This window comes from Microcaecilia unicolor, chromosome 1 (assembly GCF_901765095.1).
Source record: "Microcaecilia unicolor chromosome 1, aMicUni1.1, whole genome shotgun sequence".
NCBI lineage: Eukaryota > Metazoa > Chordata > Amphibia > Gymnophiona > Siphonopidae > Microcaecilia > Microcaecilia unicolor.
In genome coordinates, this window is record NC_044031.1 from 217,244,293 (window position 1) to 217,259,124 (window position 14,832).

The 14,832-nt window shown below is 48.6% G+C and overlaps 1 protein-coding gene across 1 annotated transcript in view; it reads right to left on the bottom strand.

Moving 5' to 3' along the window:
- LOC115473286 (thyroid hormone receptor beta-like) overlaps window positions 1-14,832 on the bottom strand; it is a 120,112-nt gene that overhangs the window by 57,331 nt on the left and 47,949 nt on the right. Inside the window, exon 4 of the mRNA XM_030208150.1 lies at window positions 7,885-7,985. Within this exon, the coding sequence (XP_030064010.1) occupies window positions 7,885-7,985 (101 nt within the window). The remainder of the gene's footprint in view (window positions 1-7,884; window positions 7,986-14,832) is intronic.

Below are 14,832 nucleotides of genomic sequence, written 5' to 3' on the forward strand. Positions count from 1 at the left end.
ATTCTGGACATTCTGATTTCACCAATATTTTGTCATTCTTTCATATGAAAAATCAATAAAGTGAATGATACATACCTGTAGCAGGTGTTCTCCGAGGACAGCAGGCTGATTGTTCTCACGACTGGGTGACGTCCGCGGCAGCCCCCACCAACCGGAAGAAGCTTCGCGGGCGGTCCGCACGCAGGGCACGCCCACCGCTCATGCGCGGCCGTCTTTCCGCCCGTGCGCGACCGTTCCCGCTCAGTTGAATGACAAGCAAAAGAATGAGGAAAAAACGCAACTCCAAAGGGGAGGAGGGAGGGTAGGTGAGAACAATCAGCCTGCTGTCCTCGGAGAACACCTGCTACAGGTATGTATCATTCACTTTCTCCGAGGACAAGCAGGCTGCTTGTTCTCACGACTGGGGTATCCCTAGCTCTCAGGCTCACTCAAAACAAGAACCCAGGTCAATTGAACCTCGCAACGGCGAGGATACAACAGAAAATTGACCTACGAAGAACAACTAACTGAGAGTGCAGCCTGACCAGAATAAATGCGGGTCCTGGAGGGTGGAGTTGGATTTACACCCCAAACAGATTCTGCAGCACCGACTGCCCGAACCGACTGTCGCGTCGGGTATCCTGCTGGAGGCAGTAATGTGATGTGAATGTGTGGACAGATGACCACGTCGCAGCCTTGCAAATCTCTTCAATAGTGGCTGACTTCAAGTGGGCCACTGACGCTGCCATGGCTCTAACACTATGAGCCGTGACATGACCCTCTAGAGTCAGCCCAGCCTTGGCATAAGTGAAGGAAATGCAATCTGCTAGCCAATTGGAGATGGTGCGTTTCCCGACAGCGACCCCTAGCCTGTTAGGGTCGAAAGAAATAAACAATTGGGCGGACTGTCTGTGGGGCTGTGTCCGCTCCAAGTAGAAGGCCAATGCTCTCTTGCAGTCCAATGTGTGCAACTGACGTTCAGCAGGGCGGGTATGCGGCCTGGGAAAGAATGTTGACAAGACAATTGACTGGTTAAGATGGAACTCCGACACCACCTTCGGCAGGAACTTTGGGTGGGTGCGGAGCACTACTCTATTGTGATGAAATTTGGTATACGGAGCATGAGCGACCAGGGCTTGAAGCTCACTGACCCTACGAGCTGAAGTAACTGCCACCAAGAAAATGACCTTCCAGGTCAAGTACTTCAGATGGCAGGTATTCAGTGGCTCAAAAGGAGGTTTCATCAGCTGGGTGAGGACGACGTTGAGATCCCATGACACTGCAGGAGGCTTGATAGGGGGCTTTGACAGAAGCAAGCCTCTCATGAATCGAACGACTAAAGGCTCTCCAGAGATGGCTTTACCTTCCACACGATAATGGTAAGCACTAATCGCACTAAGGTGATTCCTTACTGAGTTGGTCTTGAGGCCAGACTCTGATAAGTGCAGAAGGTAGTCAAGCAGGTTCTGTGCAGGGCAAGAACGAGGTTCTAGGGCCTTGCTCTCACACCAAACGACAAACCTCCTCCACTTGAAAAAGTAACTCTTTTTAGTGGAATCCTTCCTAGAGGCAAGCAAGACACGGGAGACACCCTCCGACAGACCCAACGCAGCGAAGTCTACGCCCTCAACATCCAGGCCGAGAGAGCCAGGGACTGAAGGTTGGGGTGCAGCAACGCTCCGTCGTTCTGCGAAATGAGAGTCGGAAAACACTCCAATCTCCACGGTTCTTCTGAGGACAACTCCAGAAGAAGAGGGAACCAGATCTGACGGGGCCAAAAGGGCGCTATCAGAATCATGGTGCCGCGGTCTTGCCTGAGCTTCAGTAAGGTCTTCCCCACCAAAGGTATGGGAGGATAAGCATACAGGAGGCCGGTCCCCCAATGAAGGAGAAAGGCATCCGATGCTAGTCTGCCGTGTGCCTGAAGTCTGGAACAGAACAGAGGCAGCTTGTGGTTGGTCTGAGAGGCGAAAAGGTCCACCGAGGGGGTGCCCCACTCTCGGAAGATCTTGCGTACCACTCTGGAATGGAGCGACCACTCGTGCGGTTGCATGACTCTGCTCAGTCTGTCGGCCAGACTGTTGTTTACACCTGCCAGGTATGTGGCTTGGAGGAGCATGCCGAATTGGCAAGCCCAACGCCACATCCCGACAGCTTCCTGACACAAGGGGCGAGATCCGGTGCCCCCCTGCTTGTTGGTGTAATACATTGCAACCTGATTATCTGTCCGAATTTGGATAATTTGGCAGGACAGCCGATCTCTGAAAGCCCTCAGTGCGTTCCAGATCGCTCGGAGCTCCAGGAGGTTGATCTGCAGATCCTTTTCCTGGAGGGACCACAGACCCTGGGTGTGGAGCCCATCGACATGAGCTCCCCACCCCAGGCGAGATGCATCCATCGTCAGCACTTTCGTGGGCTGTGGAATTTGGAATGGACGTCCCAGGGTCAAATTGTCCGAATGGTCCACCAGAGCAGTGAAGTGCGGCAACTGGTGGAGAGGCGGATGACATCCTCTAGATTCCCGGTGGCTTGGAACCACTGGGAAGCTAGGGTCCATTGAGCAGATCTCATGTGAAGACGATCCATGGGAGTCACATGGACTGTGGAGGCCATATGACCCAGAAGTCTCAACATCTGCCGAGCTGTGACCTGCTGAGACGCTCTGGTCTGCGAAGCCAGGGACAGGAGGTTGTTGGCCCTCGCTTCGGGAAGGAAGGCCTGAGCCGTCTGGGTATTCAGCAGAGCTCCTATGAATTCCAGAGACTGGTTGGCTGGAGATGGGACTTTGGGTAATTTATCACAAACCCCAGCAGCTCCAGGAGTTGAATAGTGCACTGCATGGACTGGAGGGCTCCTGCCTCCGAGGTGTTCTTGACCAGCCAATCGTCGAGATATGGGAACACGTGCACTCCCAGCTTGCGTAGATATACGCCGCTACCACCACGAGGCACTTTGTAAACACCCGTGGGGCAGAGGCGAGCCCAAAGGGCAGCAGACAATACTGAAAGTGCCGTGCGCCCAGGCGGAATCTGAGATACTGTGTGTGAGCTGGCAGTATCGGGATGTGAGTGTATGCGTCCTTTAAATCCAGGGAACATAGCCAATCGTTTTTCTGAATCATTGGCAGAAGGGTGCCCAAGGAAAGCATCCTGAACTTTTCTTTGACCAGGAATTTGTTCAGGCCTCTCAGGTCTAGGATGGGGCGCATCCCCCCTGTTTTCTTTTCCACAAGGAAGTACCTGGAATAGAATCCCTGCCCTTCCTGCCCGGGTGGTACGGGCTCGACCGCATTGGCGCTGAGAAGGGCGGAGAGTTCCTCTGCAAGTACCTGCTTGTGATGGGAGCTGAAGGATTGAGCTCCCGGAGGACAATTTGGTGGAAGGGAGGCCAAATTTAGGGCGTATCCGCACCGCACTATTTGGAGAACCCACTGGTCGGAGGTTATGAGAGGCCACCTTTGGTGAAAAAATTTTAACCTCCCTCCGACCGGCAGATCGTCTGGCACGGACACTTTGAGGGCGGCTATGTTCCCGTGGATCCAGTCAAAAGCCCGTCCCCGGCTTTTGCTGTGGAGGCACAGGGGGCTGCTTAGGCGCACGCTGTTGACGAGAACGAGCGCGCTGGGGCTGTCCCTGTGCCTGTCGAGGCCTTCGGGCCGGCTGGGTGTACCTACGCTTGGCAAAAGCATAGGGCGCAGCCTGCCGGGCCCGGGAAAAACGTCCACCTGCTGAGGTGGATGCTGAAGGCGCCCGGTGGGAGAGCTTGTCGAGGGCGGTTTCCCGCTGATGCAGTTGGTCCACCAGCTGCTCGACCTTCTCGCCAAAAATATTATCCCCCCGGCAAGGGACGTCGGCCAGTCTCTGCTGGGTGCGGTTGTCCAGGTCAGAGGCACGCAGCCATGAGAGCCTGCGCATCACTATACCTTGGGCCGCAGCACGAGATGCCACGTCACAGGTGTCATATATACCCCTGGACAGGAACTTTCTGCACGCCTTCAGCTGCCTGACCACCTCCTGATAAGGCCTGGACTGCTTCGGCGGGAGCTTATCAACCAGGTCCGCCAGTTGCTTCACAGTGTTCCACATGTGGATGCTCGTGTAGAGCTGGTAAGATTGGATGTGGGTCACGAGCATGGAAGATTGGTAGGCCTTCCTCCCAAACGAGTCCAGAGTGCGAGACTCCCGCCCCGGGGGCGCCGAGGCAGTATACCTCGAACTCCGTGCCCTCTTGAGAGCAGAATCCACGACCGCCGAGTCATGGGGCAATTGGGGCCGCGTTAACTCTGGGTCCGAGTGGATTCTGTACTGGGACTCTGCTTTCTTGGGAATGATGGGATTAGATAATGGTCTCATCCAGTTCCGAAGCAGTGTCTCCTTGAGGACATTGTGCAACGGCACCGTGGAGGACTCTCTAGGTGGTGATGGATAGTCGAGAACCTCGAGCATCTCAGCCCTCGGCTCATTCACAGAGACCACGGGGAAGGGAATGCAAATGGACATGTCCCTTACAAAGGAGGCAAAGGAGAGGCTCTCAGGAGGCGAGAGCTTCCTCTCTGGTGAAGGCGTGGGGTCAGAGGGAAGGCCCACAGACTCCTCTGAGGAGAAATATCTGGGGTCCTCCTCCTCCCCCCACGAGGCCTCTTCCTCGGTATCGGACATAAGCTCATGTAGCTGAGTCCTTAACCGGGCCCGGCTCGACGTCGAGGCACCGAGGCCTCGGTGTCGTCGAGCGGTGGACTCCCGCGCCGGCGGGGACGAAGCTCCCTCCATCGACGTCGACAGGGACTCCACCTGCGTGGCGGTCGAGACCGGCGCCGCAAGCGGGCGGCGGTGTCAAAGGCCTCGGCACCGGGCTAGAGCTCGCCGGCGCCACAGTCAACGGCGCCGAGGGCGCAAGCACCCCTGGCGCCGGCACAGCCTGGCGCATCAGCCCTTCCAGGATCCCCGGAAGGATGGCTCAGAGGCACTCGTCCAGGCCCGCTGTCGGGAAAGACGGGGGGGCCGGTAGAGGTGTTGGTGCCGGAAGCTGCTCGAGTCCAGGAGACTGCACCGAAGTGCTGGGACCCTGACGCGTCGGTACCTCCACTACCGAACGGGACCTCTCCTCTCAACGCTGACGCTTCGGCGTCGACTCATTGCCGGCACCGAGAGCCGGATGCATCGAAGGCGACCGATGACGGTGCTTCTTTGATTTTTTGCGGTGCCCGTCATCGGCGCCAGGTGGGATGGAGGAGGTCAATCCCCCTCGGTCTCGAGGAACCGGGTCAGACAGGGTTCGGTCCCGAGGGCCATGGGCCAAGGGAGTGACCGGGGCCGATTGCCCACGCGGCCTCTCACCCCTACCGTCAGCGGAGGACCGGCGGGCCGACGGGACCTGTGCTCCTGGGGTCGATGCCATCGGTGCCGATTTCGCGGACATCGATACCGGTACCGAAGAACCGGCCGTCGATACCGATGCCGTCGAGGTCGACGTCGAGGGGCCGGTGCAAGTTCCAAAAAGACGGTCCCGTAGAACTTGCCTCGCAACCTGAGTCCGTTTCCGGAGACCAAGACACAAAGAACACGACTTGATATTGTGCTCCGGCCCGAGGCACTGGAGGCACCAAGCGTGGGTGTCGGTCTGCGAGATAGGCCGGCCGCACCGACCACACTTCTTAAATCCACTCGGGACCTTCGAGGACATCGACGGAAAAATCGCGTTGGCGAAATTAAAGTCGTCGATGGTGGCGGTAAATCACACCTCGAAAAATAAATCGACCGCGCGGCCACAAGGCCGCAACGCGACGCCCCCGCTAGAAAACGAGGGAAAAAACAAGCGCGTTCACCTTTTTTTTTTTTTTTTAAACAAGAAAAAGAAAAGGGGTCCGGAACGCGCGGGAACCAGAAAAAAAAAAATAAGAAATTTGCGAAAACGCGACGGTTTTCCGGGGCTGACAAGAGAGAGCGGCGACGCACGACTCTCTCCAGTGCGGAAAAAACAAGACTGAGCGGGATCGGTCGCGCACGGACGGGAAGACGGCCGCGCATGCGCGGTGGGCGTGCCCTGCGTGCGGACCGCCCGCGAAGCTTCTTCCGGTTGGTGGGGGCTGCCGCGGACGTCACCCAGTCGTGAGAACAAGCAGCCTGCTTGTCCTCAGAGAACAAGTATTACAACAACACAGGGACCTCACTGTATGTGACCCTGCCTATATATGGTGCTTGCACATGAGTAGTGCTGTGATCCTGGGGGGCGGGGCACTGCTTCACACTCACCTTTCCAGACTGCCTCTAATCAATCTCCAAGCCCTAATGGAGACGTTGTGGGGTGGCAGGTGGTGGTGGTGCTTGAAAATTTTTCTCCTGTATCTGAGGCACAGGAGGAACAGGCATTCTGTTTCTGGCACAGAAAAATTTGGTTCCCTGCGCAGAGACATGACCAGACACACTGAGGAATGTTCCTCCACATGCTGGAGGTATATATGTACATTTGCCATGTGGAGAGAATGTGCTGCCATTGCCGTGGACATTTTCTTGATGAGGGGACCAGTACTGCCATTGCAAGTTTTATATAATGTATTTCCAATTGGCGGAGACTTTTATCTCAAAACATCCAAGATGGTTGCAGTGCATTCTCTTTCTAAACATTTTTCTTCTGTATTTTCAAATATTGGACCATGTTTTTGTATTTCTTCATTAGGTTTATTTCAACATTAGGACGTCATATCGAAAATGCCCCTCATAATGTGTTTTAAGTTTAGGTAATTTGTTGACTGATACCATTAGAATATTTGGCACACAACATGTAATGTATTTAACGGACTACATTGGAGAATACACCATGAAATATGTACTTTATGCATATTGCTGTGATAAAACATAAATTTCTGAAATCCAGTAGATATATTTTATACATAGGACTGTTTATCACACTAATTCAACGATCTTCCAGAGTCATGTGTCTTTATAACTTATATCTTACTCAAACCATCTCCCACTGGTTACCCCAGAACCTCAGTGATGTTAATCACTACAACTTCAACTGCAGTGATATAATTAACATCCAAATCTTCATAGTTCTTTAACACCTAACATTCTTTATATTATTGAAAGCTTTTTCACTTCTCATTTCATTGTCGGACCCAGGGGGAAAGATGTCCGACATGCACGTTTCGCCCAAACCTGGGCTGTCTCAAGGACCTTCCCCTGCAAGCACATAAACCCATCGGTTAAATTAATTCCCCACACTTCGGCTCTAAACCTCCGTCTGGGAAAAAAGTTCTAAAAAAGAATATATTCTTATAACTCACCCGGTCTTTTCATTAGTGTCAGCTCAGCAAAAGTAACTTAGTAGCCAAGATGGCGCTAGTGTTTTTTCGACCACATTAAATAACAGCTGATTGATGACTCATCCAGCCCCGCCCCCAGGGCATTCCACCGACAGCAAGAGTTCTCCTAAAATGCTGCCGGTGGTAGGGAGGAACAACTTAAATTAAAGTAGCCCACTCAATCTCAAGCTTTAAACCCTTAGGCGCTACTGTTTGTAAAGAAAAAATATTATATTGCTCTCTAAAATTCAAAAGATTCTTTAATGACCCACCCTCCTCCCGATTATCTATACATTCCACAATTCGCCATTTAATATCATCCCATTTATGTTGTTTCTGTATCCAATGATTCACAAGAGGGGCTTGAAGGTTTTGAGTTAAAATCCTAGATTTATGCTCATTCAATCTTATTTTAATTCTTATTTAATTTTATTTTATTTTGAATTAGTGTGATAAACAGTCCTATGTATAAAATATATCTACTGGATTTCAGAAATTTATGTTCTATGGTGTTTGGAGATCCAGTCTTAGAAATATAAACGTGCCGTGTTATTTAGCTATTGCTGTGATAAATACATTCATATGTTTGTTTTCCTATTTACCTTGCAACCTTCACATGTGATGCAGCGATAGTGATAGCCAGTAGCTTTGTCACCACATACCACGCACAACTCATCTTTATCTAAGTAACTGGGTATGTACCCTAGAGAAAATAAAGAAAAGAAATATTTTAAGTAACACTTCTTAATGGCCTATATATTAAAAACAACAACAACAAAAAAAGACAGTATCTTCTTCCAAACAGGTTTTATCCTTTTTACAGATACCAATACAACTTGACCTTTAGCATAAATTATGGCCAAAAATATTAACCCTACTGTTTACTAAGCCGCGCTAGTAGCTGCCGTGTGCTAATGCCGACACAGCCCATTCACTTTGAATGGTCTATGTTAGCATTGCTGCGCAGCTTAGTACACAGGGGGGTAAGTTTCAGACCACAAGATAAGTTTTCTTTTACAGTGGTGGAAATAAGTATTTGATCCCTTGCTGATTTTGTAAGTTTGCCCACTGACAAAGACATGAGCAGCCCATAATTGAAGGGTAGGTTATTGGTAACAGTGAGAGATAGCACATCACAAATTAAATCCGGAAAATCACATTGTGGAAAGTATATGAATTTATTTGCATTCTGCAGAGGGAAATAAGTATTTAATCCCTCTGGCAAACAAGACCTAATACTTGGTGGCAAAACCCTTGTTGGCAAGCACAGCGGTCAGACGTCTTCTGTAGTTGATGATGAGGTTTGCACACATGTCAGGAGGAATTTTGGTCCACTCCTCTTTGCAGATCATCTCTAAATCATTAAGAGTTCTGGGCTGTCGCTTGGCAACTCGCAGCTTCAGCTCCCTCCATAAGTTTTCAATGGGATTAAGGTCTGGTGACTGGCTAGGCCACTCCATGATCCTAATGTGCTTCTTCCTGAGCCACTCCTTTGTTGCCTTGGCTGTATGTTTTGGGTCATTGTCGTGCTGGAAGACCCAGCCACGACCCATTTTTAAGGCCCTGGCGGAGGGAAGGAGGTTGTCACTCAGAATTGTACGGTACATGGCCCCATCCATTCTCCCATTGATGCGGTGAAGTAGTCCTGTGCCCTTAGCAGAGAAACACCCCCAAAACATAACATTTCCACCTCCATGCTTGACAGTGGGGACGGTGTTCTTTGGGTCATAGGCAGCATTTCTCTTCCTCCAAACACGACGAGTTGAGTTCATGCCAAAGAGCTCAATTTTTGTCTCATCTGACCACAGCACCTTCTCCCAATCACTCTCGGCATCATCCAGGTGTTCACTGGCAAACTTCAGACGGGCCGTCACATGTGCCTTCCGGAGCAGGGGGACCTTGCGGGCACTGCAGGATTGCAATCCGTTCTGTCGTAATGTGTTACCAATGGTTTTCGTGGTGACAGTGGTCCCAGCTGCCTTGAGATCATTGACAAGTTCCCCCCTTGTAGTTGTAGGCTGATTTCTAACCTTCCTCATGATCAAGGATACCCCACGAGGTGAGATTTTGTGTGGAGCCCCAGATCTTTGTCGATTGACAGTCATTTTGTACTTCTTCCATTTTCTTACTATGGCACCAACAGTTGTCTCCTTCTCGCCCAGCGTCTTACTGATGGTTTTGTAGCCCATTCCAGCCTTGTGCAGGTGTATGATCTTGTCCCTGACATCCTTAGACAGCTCCTTGCTCTTGGCCATTTTGTAGAGGTTAGAGTCTGACTGATTCACTGAGTCTGTGGACAGGTGTCTTTCATACAGGTGACCATTGCCGACAGCTGTCTGTCATGCAGGTAACGAGTTGATTTGGAGCATCTACCTGGTCTGTAGGGGCCAGATCTCTTACTGGTTGGTGGGGGATCAAATACTTATTTCCCTCTGCAGAATGCAAATAAATTCATATACTTTCCACAATGTGATTTTCCGGATTTAATTTGTGATGTGCTATCTCTCACTGTTACCAATAACCTACCCTTCAATTATGGGCTGCTCATGTCTTTGTCAGTGGGCAAACTTACAAAATCAGCAAGGGATCAAATACTTATTTCCACCACTGTATATTAAAATGTTGAATGGTTTCTGCAGAAACCACTGAAATACACTTTAAACTCTTTGGAGTTTCTTTACATAAAACATTAGAGAGATCAGTTCTTTGAAATTAGAAATAAAAGTTGAAATGTAATAAATAGAAATAAATATATTTTGGGTTGTGTTAAACATAAAATATAGTCTGAATTTAGAACATTCTCAGACACAAAGGTATTAGATGGTAACCGAATTAAAAGCCCGCCTCCCTCTCTCAAGCTCCCTCTCCCACCCAGAGGCCCTCCCTGAGGCTACTGTACACCCCCTGATGGTGTTGAGGCAAGTCAGGGCAGGAGCAATCCCCGGTCACTCTTGCCCATGTCCTCTCTGCTGCCAAAATGGCTGCTGCAATCTCTATACCTATTTCTCTATTAAAGTTTCTGTTCCTACTAAAGGGTCATGTGAACATAAGAATAGCTATACTGGGTCAGACCAATGGACCATCTACTCCAGTATCCTGCTGCCAGAAGTGGCCAATCCAGGTCAAGTACCTGGCAGAAACCCAATTACTAGCAACATTCCATGCTACCAATCCCAGGGCAAGCAGTGGCTTCCCCCCATGTCTGTCTCAATAACAGACTATGGACCTTTCTTTCAGAATAGTGATAGGAGTGTACTACCGTCCACCTGGCCAGGATGAAGAGACAGATGTAGAAATGTTATCAGAAATTAGGGAGGCTAACAAACTGGGGAACACAATAATAATGGGTGATTTCAATTACCCAGATACTGACTGGATAAATGTAACATCAGTGCATGCTAGAGAGGTGAAATTCCTTGATGGAATCAAGGACTGTTTTATAGAGAAGCTGGTTCAGGAGCCAACAAGAGGAGGAACAATTCTAGACCTAGCCCTTAGCGGAGCGAATGATCTAGTGCAGAAGGTAATGGTGCTGGGGCCTCTTGACAAAACAGTGATCATAACATGATCAGATTTGATATAAGCTCTGAAGTAAACATAGGAAACCCAATACGTTAGCATTTAATTTTCAAAAGGGAGACTATGAGAAAATGAGAAAAACTTAGAGAAGCAGCTGTGAAGGTCAAACATTTACATCAGGTGTGGTGGATACTGTTCCAAAATACCATCCTGAAAGCCCAGGCCAAATATATTCCGTGTAATACAAAAGGAGGAAGGAAGACCAAATGACAGCTGGCATGGTTAAAAAGTGAGGTGAAGGAAGCTATTAGAGCTAAAAGAAAATCCTTCAGAACAAGGAAGAAGGATCCGACTGAAAATAATAGGAAACTACATAAAGAATGGCAAATCAAATGTAAAGCACTGATAAGGAAGGCAAAGAGAGACTTTGAAAAGCAGATTGAATTGGAGGCAAAAACGCATAGTAAAAACATTTTTAGGTATATTAAAAGCAAGAAGTTGGCAAAAGAATTGGTTGGACCGCAAGATGACAAGGCCATAGCAGAAAGATTAAATGAATTCTTTGCTTCGGTCTTCACTGAGGAAGATGTGGGAGATATACCAGTGCCAGAAATGGTATTCAATGTTGACGAGTCACAGAAACTGAATCAAATCTCTGTAAACCTGGAAGATGTAATGGGGCAATTTGACAAATTGATGAGTAGTAAATCACCAGAAGCGGATGGTATACATCCCAGAGTATTGATAGAATTGAAAAATGAATTTACAGAACTCTTGTTAGTCATGTAATTTATCTGTAAAATCAAGCATGGTACCAGAAGATGGGAGGGTGGCCAATATAACACCGATTTTTAAAAGGTTTGGATAGTTTCCTAAAAGAAAAGTCCATAAGCCATTATTAAAATAGACTTGGGAAAATGTATTGTACTGTTTTGGGATCTTGCCAGGTACTTGTGACAAGGATTGGCCACTGTTGGAAACAGGATACTGGGCTTGATCTGTCCCAGTATGGCAACATTTATGTACTTGTCCAATCCTTTTTTAAACCCAGATATGCTTTCTTTAAGTGGAAAAAACTATTTCCTACTATTTGTTTTAAAAGTATTTCCATGCAATTTCATTGAGTGTCCCCTGGTCTTTGTACTTTTTGAAAGAGTGAAAAATCGATTCACTTCCACTCGCTCCACACCACTCAGGATTTTGTAGACCTCAATCATAATATCCCTCAGCCATCTCTTTTTCAAGCTGAAGAATCCTAACCCAGTGGGGCCCCCAAATTGTCTCTGAGACCCCCCCCCCCCCCGGTTTGGCTGGCGGGGGTCCCTGACCTCAACCCCCGCCAGCTGAAGCATTTATCTGTCCTACGCTGGTCTCGCACTTGCCTCCTCTCCTGTTTCCAGTCGCATCATTCATGCTCTCATTTTAATGAAACCGAGTATGCTCATGCATGCTCAGTTTCATTAAAACAAGCGAGCAGTGCACAGTGCACTGAAAACAGGAGAGGAAGCAAGTGCGAGACCAGCGCGGGACAGGTAAATGCTTCAGCTGGCGGGGGTTGGGAAACCCCACCAGCAAAGGTACCCTGCAACTGCGGTGGAAGTGGCATCAGTGGGGGGGGGGGGGGGGGGACTAAAATGTGCCCTCCCACCTTGGGCTCTGGCCCCCTCTTCCCACCAAGGTCTGGCAACACCCCTGCCCTAACCTCTTTAGTCTTTCCTCATATGGGAGCAGTTCCATCCCTTCTATCATTTTGGTCTTCTTCGAACCTTTTCTAATTTCACTATATCCTTTTTGAGATACGGCAACCAGATCTGAGCACAATACTCAAGGTGAGGTTGCAACATGGAGCGATAGAGGCATTATAATATTTCTGGCCTTATTTTGCATCCCTCTCCTAATAATTCCTACCATTCGTTTGGCTTTTTTGGCCACTGCCACACACTGGGCAGAAGATTTCAGCGTATTGTGTACGACACTTAAGTCTTTTCCTTGAGTGCTGACTCCTAAAGTGGAGCCTAGCATCAGATAACTATGATTTGGATTATTCTTCCCAATGTGCATCACTTTGCATTTCTCTACATTACATTTCAACTGCCATTTGGATGCCCAGTCTTCCAAGTTTTCTAAGGTCTTCCTGAATTTTCCACAATCCGCATGTGTTTTGACAAATTTGAATAATTTGTGTCATCTGCAAATTTAATCACCTCACTCATCGTTCCAATTTCCAGATCATTTATAAATATGTTAAATAGCACTGGTTCCGGTACAGAAACTCACAGCACTCCACTATTCACCCTCCTCTTCCACTGAGAAAAATAGCCATTTAACCTTACCTTCTGTTTTCTGGCCAATAACCAATTCTTAATCCACAGAAGGACATTTCCTCCTATCCCATGACTCCTTAATTTTCTCAGGAGTCTCTCATGAGGTACTTTGTCAAAAGCTTTCTGAAAATCTATTAAATTGAGCATGTGTGAAGTGTTGCGCATACTTAGTTTCAGTAAGATGAGCATGCACGTGATGTGAGGGGAAGAGAAGGGCAGGCAATGTGGTGGAGACCAGCGCTGGACAAACGCTTCAACTGGGGGGAGTTGGGGACCACCGCCACCGAAACCAGGGGCCCCAGAGCCAATTGGGGGGGGGGGGCCCAGGCCCCCATGCCCCACATAGCTATGCCACTGCCACAGACAGCTGGAACATCTGATGCCACATAGGCAGGTTTGAAACTGTGCCATACACACAGCTTCCATAACTGGGCCATACAGACAGTTGCTGGAACTGTGCTATATAGGCAGCTGGTACCATACCTGCTGTTGCAGCAGTTGCATGTATATGGTAAGAGAGTAGCTGTGCTACACAGCTGGCTATTAGAACAGTGCTATATAACTGCCTTGGAACGTTAGGACATGTAGGTGACTGCTGAAGGAAAAGAAGAAATTCGCCTATTTCAGCTGATTGTACAACCATATAAGACAGATGGTTGTCATATCTGTGAAATACTAGTACTGTGCAACCCATTATTATTATTATTATTACATTTGTACCCTGCGCTTTCCCACACAATGCAGGCTCAATGCGGCTTACATAGTAATTTGAAATACAAAGTTAATAGAATTTTAATAAAACAGTAGTAAAACAATGTAAAGTTGGGCTTAGTAGTGTATGATAAGTTGAGCTAGATAATATATGAATAGGATAAAAGAGGGTAGACAGGATAGGATAGTGTAATTTGGGAGAAAGGGTAAGGAGGGATAAAATTAAGGAGAGATGGAAAGAGAAGGATGGGAGGTTGGTATTTAAGTCAGAACAGAACTGGGAGTGGAAGTTGGCGAGATTAGGTTGGGGCATTTGGGTAGGCTTGCTTAAAGAGATGAGCTTTCAGCATTTTTCTAAACAACCATGTGGTTGTTGCAGACATAGAAAATAAGCGGCTGCTTAAGCTGAGTTGTACCGGCGGTTGTTGCAACTATGGAATGAGCCAATTATTGCAGGTAAGCAGTGACTGTTGCAACTACAGAACAGAGGTGACGGTAGCAGGAGCGACACAGATAGATGTTGAAGGACAGCTAGACTGGCAACTGCTTTAGGAGAGCAATACAGGTGGTTGGTGCTACAGGGGAGCAACCCAGAGGACTGCTGTCATTGTGCAATACAGGTGGTTGCTGCTATAGGGAAGCAACCCAGAGAAGTACTGCCACTGTGTAATACAGCTGGACACTGGTTGCTACCATTGCGCAACACAGCTGGATGTCACCACTGTGCAATACCAGTGCCACTGAGCAACCATTCCAGTGGGTGCAAATGCACAACCTAGGTGGTTGCTGCCATCATGCATCCCAGGTGGTGCTGCCATCATGCAACCCAGCAGGATGTCACCACTGCAATACCAGTGAGTGCAGTTAGTGGTCTGGACTGGTCAGATAGGATGCTAAGGAACACAGAGATGATGCAAGTACACCTAAGCACCTCCTAAATAGGAGGTGGTAAGTGCTCTCACGTAAACTCTATGTGTGCTGTGTGCTAATGGGAAC